This window comes from Microcaecilia unicolor, chromosome 1 (assembly GCF_901765095.1).
Source record: "Microcaecilia unicolor chromosome 1, aMicUni1.1, whole genome shotgun sequence".
Classification (NCBI taxonomy): domain Eukaryota; kingdom Metazoa; phylum Chordata; class Amphibia; order Gymnophiona; family Siphonopidae; genus Microcaecilia; species Microcaecilia unicolor.
In genome coordinates this window covers 459569385-459575247 of record NC_044031.1, presented here as the reverse complement: position 1 = coordinate 459575247, position 5863 = coordinate 459569385, and the positions used below count along the sequence as shown (strand labels likewise).

The 5863-nt window shown below is 42.5% G+C and overlaps 1 protein-coding gene across 1 annotated transcript; it reads left to right on the top strand.

Annotated features, from left to right (window-relative positions):
- Positions 1-216: 216 nt before the first annotated feature.
- On the top strand, positions 217-4930 carry TMEM200C (transmembrane protein 200C). The gene is made up of 2 exons (XM_030190126.1): positions 217-767; positions 3011-4930. The coding sequence occupies exon 2, from the start codon at positions 3048-3050 to the stop codon at positions 4653-4655; it is 1608 nt and encodes a 535-aa protein (XP_030045986.1). The 5' UTR covers positions 217-767; positions 3011-3047; the 3' UTR covers positions 4656-4930.
- The last annotated feature ends 933 nt before the right edge of the window (positions 4931-5863 follow it).

Here is a 5863-nt window from a genome sequence, read left to right as displayed (position 1 = left end):
CATCCGACTTTTGTCTCTTTTTTTTTTTAGTTCTTCAGCGAATACCTACAGGGTGTGCTGAACGCTGCCGTCTCTGGGTACCCTCACCGTCCCCTACTCCATACCCCTCTAAAACGGCTCATCATCATCACCACCATCCGCGCGATCCCCATTCAGTTCCTTCCCGCTGCTCCCACCCTCCCCCAGCCACAGAAAAGGACGGTTGGTAGGCACGGGGCGCGTGCGCGAGCTCTCGTGCTGCGCCGCTGCAGACAAGTTCATCTCTAACTGACTGGCCTCGGAGGTAGTTTTTTTTTTTTTTTTCTACTGTTCGCGCCATTGGCGCAAGCTTTTTGTTTTCTCTCCAGGCGGGGTATCTTTTAATACACTGACTGCTGTACTAGACGCGGTGGCCCGGTGCCTTCGTGTTGGCACTGGCAGCTGGTATCCCGGCCTCCCCCTTCCCCCCTAAACCTTTCCTCTCTCCCTACCCCCTTTCCAAAGAAAATCCCCTCTTCCAAATGCTCCCCGCTGCCTTTCTTTCTTGTCGGCCGGCACCGCGAGCCGGCTCAGCACTTCCGGTTTTGCCGCGGTGCCGCCGACGCCGCTCCTCGCGCTCCACATTTTCCTCCCGCCGGAGCTCGTTCGGCAGCGGCGGGAGCCGCAACTGTTCTCTCCCGCCGCTGCTGCTGTTGTCTTCGCGACCGGACCGCCCGCAGCCATTTAGGCTGCGTCTTTGGAGGATGCTTCCAGCCTCATTTCCCGGGATGAACGCTGGCCACCAATGTGTGAGTACCAAATCTTATACCGATATAGATGTCCCCTATCTTGGTTTATTGGTGCAAACTTTGTTAAAAACTATGCTCGGAATGGACCGTAAGTTGGCTCGCTTTGGGCATTTACCGAAGCGAAGCTCGCCACTGTTTGGGGGGGGGGGGGGGATCATTACTGTACCTTTTTTTCTGTGGGTAAAAAGCTTGTAGGAAACGCTAGAGCAGAATGCTGAAAACTCATTTTGTTCTATCGCAGGCAGTGGCTCTTAGGTTGCAGTCCAGTGATCCTTGGCACTTACCGTTATTTAGTACTCTTTTATATAAAGAGTTAAAGCATACGGTTTTATTCCTTGCAGGAAATCTGCTCTGTATACAGTTGGTAATATTGCTGCGTCTCTTTACTGCATCGCAAACTGGCTAACATTAAAGAAAGTGGCTGTACACCCATTCTAGTTTGAGTTTTCTGAAAATAGTTGTCTCCTGCCCTCAAATCCTTCAATAAAAAAAAAGATTTTGAAACCCTAAAGTTATAAGATTATAATCCTGAGTGAACCGTTTAAAATAGTGGCAAATAATGATATGCTTACTGATACTGAAGGATCACACTCCAGTCTATGGAAATGCTCCATCTTGCAAGAAGGTCTGTATTATGGGTTGATACAACTATGAATAGTAACAGAAATTATGCAGTGTGTATATACACACACACACTATCCCTTCAGCCTTCCTCCTCACCCCCTAAAAATTATATATATATATAATTTTTTTTAATTTAAACACCTATTAATTTTTTTAAAGCTTACAGGCATTTGATTATCATTTGCTCTGCCATTTCAGCTGAGACAGGATCTCCTTTATTTGTGTAATGGCTGGAATCATAGCACCAGCACCAAGACACATATAGAGAGGATCTGTGTGCCTGATAATGATACTCCTACTGGAGCAAACCATTGCAGTAAAAGCAGATTAACCAGCTGGTATCAGTGATGTGAAAATCGTTGGGCACTGATATAGAAACAATCACCAGTTTGGCCACAGCCACAGTTCCATGTCCTTCCAACACATTTTAGAAGCATTCAGAACGGTGGCTGCTAGCCAGTGACACTACTATTGTGAGACGCAAAGGAGAGCCATCGTTCTAACTTGCTTTGTATCCAAAAGTACACGTGAGGATAATTAAAACAAATGAAAAGCATTAGAAATGTTTGCTGTGTATTTGTACTGCTTCCTTGAACCCTAATATTTTTAACTTTGTCATGCAATTTACTGCCCTATATTGATTTTGTTCTCTTATTTTCCTGTTAAGTGTTTTCGGAAAGGTTTGGCAGCCTAGGAAACAATCTCTCTAAAAGGTTTATCTAGCTGTGTGTATTTGGATGGATTTATATATATTTATATATGCATACATTATACACACATTTTGATCTCTCATTATCTGACAACTTAAATAATGACATGTGGTGATAGAGAAAATAACACAATGAATAACATTTGATTATTGACAACAGTTTTTGAGGCTGTAGGATAAAGGTTTCCTGACAAGTATTTTCAGGAGGTTCAAGAAGAGTTTGCCCGTTGTTTGTTTAATTAGATCTAAAAATGTGAACTAATTGTATGCCACATCAACCATACTGAGGGATTGGAGAACGCATGTGGACGTATTATATAAATAGATAACCTTAAAAATACAGATATTTCTCTATAGCAGTTATGCCATTGGTATGTAAAAATCAAATTGCTTTTGCAGATCAAATTGTAAAAATCATATCTATTAATTTACATATTAAAATAATTACTTAGGTCTTAGCAGTATGTTCCCAATACAGTTTGGGTAGTAATTCCACCTGGTGTTGGGAAAAGCAAATAACCACAGTTCAGGTGGTAGATTGATTGTATCATGAACTGCATTTCAAAGAGAAAATGCATTAAGATGGACAGTTATATCCAGTGCAGTAGGGAGTAGGCCAGATCCTTGCTGCAGTATTCTGCTTTACCTAGCACATTCTCCTGCTTAAGTAGTTTCTCCTATAGAATATAATTGTAAATGTCTCTAAATTAATTTTTAGCTACAAGGAATCGACCTGCTTGCAACAGCTGGCTGAATAAACCATAACTCATTTCCAAGATACCTGAGGTCCTCTGTACAGCCTGATTCTGTGCTTTTCCTGAGCTAGTGTTTAGCCTTGCTGTGTGTTTTTCTAAACTGGCATTTTGTTTCATGTTCACTCTGTGTTCTGACTCTCATTTCTTCCTTTCAGAAACTGAAATAGGTAATAACCAGTTCCTTGAGTAAGCATGATCGCTACAGGAGGTCTCCTGAGGATTTCAGCCAGGAAACAAGACCCTCTCCGAGCTAAAAGCCAAGTTCCCAAACAGAAAAGGAAAGCCAAAAAGAAACGCAAGAATGATGTGGTGGTAGTGAAGGGCAAACTGAAGCTGTGTTCTGTCTCTGGGTTGATTGCTCTCTGTGGTATTCTAGTACTCTTGGTTGGCGTTGCCATGGCAGTTATAGGTTATTGGCCAAAAGCTAGCCAGGTATACAAGGAGACTTTGGTGCCTACACATACACAGCATTCTTTAAGTGGGCAGGAACTTTCCAGTACAACCAAAAACTGGTCAGACAGCCATCAGAATGCTCGTGGGCCTGATCTGGAGACACCTAAAACCAACTCCAGCAATATCACCAGGGCTTCCTTCCAGATGCCGGCTTCCTCCAGCTTCTTTTCTAAACTCATCTCTGGTTACTTGCACTCAGATAAACTCAAGGTGTTTGGTCCTTTGATAATGGGCATTGGCATATTCCTATTCATCTGTGCCAATGCTGTGCTGCATGAAAACAGGGACAGGAAGACCAAGATCATCAACCTGAGGGACCTGTACTCCACTGTAATTGATGTGCATAGCCTTCGCTCCAAAGATGGGGCCCCCTTAAATGGATTTGTCAATTATGTGCAGTCCCGGAGCCTGGACGTCAAGCCTAGTGATTCCTTTGGGGCTGCCATGCTGGCCAAAAGCTCCTGGCACTCAACCATGAGTGGCAATCTGACCCTTTCACCCTCAGATCTGAGTGATGCCAGGACATCTTTACCTAAATCATCTAAACAACTGAAGGAGCCCCCCAGCCTTGTTGAAGCAGTTTACAGCATCTACCGGGAGCAATCGGCTTCTGGCATGGCTGAAGGACAAGCCACCATTTGCAGTCTCCCAAAGCAGGGCTGGAGCCAAGGCAACACAGGCTCTATTGTGTGTTCCTCCCTCAGCGCCTTTACATTGCCCATCAACGTAGACAGCGGGCTTCTGGGGAGCAAAAGGAATTGCAGGCCCAGCTTGAGAGGAGCCAAAGATGTCCCACAAAGGGAATTTGACTTGAACTTAACTAATGTCAACCATCCTCACCTTCAAGGGGCATTTCTGAAACCCCATAGAGACTTGTTACAGAGGCGCCAGAGTACAAGTTGTTTACCGGATGCTAGGAAACCTCTTTCCCCCGAGCTTCAGGTACGGTTGAGGAGCCCCTCTCTTAGCAGCACAGATCTAGGCTCCAGCCCTTTAGTCAAGGCATCTTCTTCCAGCTATTCCAAATCCCCAGACCTTGGGGATTCTCTCACCATAGCATCTGTGATCAGAGGAGACTCTCAAGGCTCTCAGTCTGATCAGTCTAGCAATAAGGGCTACACACCTCTGGAGGAGGCTGGCACCTCCTTTGAGGACAACACCTTAGCCAGTAGCTCTGAGGACCAAACTGGGGACTCCTTCCTGAAGGATGCCAAAAAAGAACAAACAGTAGAAAGATCTCAGAAGCTTCAGAGGCAATATACAAATAAGGAAAAACTCCTCATGATTTCCAGATCACATGCTACTCTAGTAGTGGAAGACGGAGATCTAGAAAGCACCGGCATTTAAAATGCATCATTTTTTATGGCACCATGAAACCCTAACATTTTCTGTCTCTTTGTGGATTAATTACTGGAAATCAATCAGTATCCAAAGATCTGCCATATACATTTTGCACTTACATTCAGTAAATTCCTGTAGATCACACCAAGTGAAACAACTGTCTGTCCAATTGTGATTGTATGCTTTGTGCAAGGCAAATTGTATTAAAACATGAAGGGTCTAGTAACCTAACAGTTCCTTTATCATACTTAGGATCAAACTAACTGCTTGAATTTTTAAAATAAAATTATGCACTTTATTCCTTCCTTTTTGCTCTGGTTTCCTTATCCTGTTGATAGTTTATTAATAGCTGCTATGGAAGTAAAACAACCATTTTTGATTTTGCCTTTCCTAGTCCCAAGCAGCAAGCCTGCCTTAAATTCAGCAGAACACTTCTTTATTTATTTTTTTACAATGTGTTAAAATGGAGGCTATAATCCCATGGCTTATGTGAATTTGACATAATTTAATACACATTTGTTTCAATGTGCTTACCAGAATCACACCAGTAATGGGACAGTGTTTTCTTATTATATAATTAGACAGGTCTATCCTTCATTTTAAAGCTGACACAGGTTGCTTTACCGAGTAGTACTGCATATTTACGGATTACTAGCATTAATGCATTTAATTAAAAAAAATGTTTACAGCTCAATATATCACACATGCTTACTCATTGATTTTGCATGAGGAATGTTTTCTTTTATAAAATCAAGTGTACATTTTTAAAACAGGGACTTGTTTTAGACTTGCCAGATGGCGCTGGTGAGTTCTGTGCAAATGTCAAGGAAAAAGAACTTTCACCTAAAGGGAGTGTTGCCTGAACCCACTAAAAATGATTAAAAGAAAGTCAGAAAAGCAGCTGAGTACAGAAGATATCTTTATAAGGTTAACAAATGTTCAAAGAAGTTAGCTTTCTGGACTACTAAATTCACTTCTGGGGCATTTGTTTTCACTTCCAAATATTTGTTAGGCTTATAACTGTATCTAATGCCACCCAACTGTTTGTTGGTCTTTAATCTTGTTGCCATTGTCTTGCCTAGTATTTTGCTAATATCATCTAAGCCAGTCCTCAGGCCATACCCAGTCAACTTGGTTTTCAGGATATCCACAATGCATACACATGAAAGAGATCTTCATGCACTGCCTCATTGGTATGCAAATCTGTTATTTAA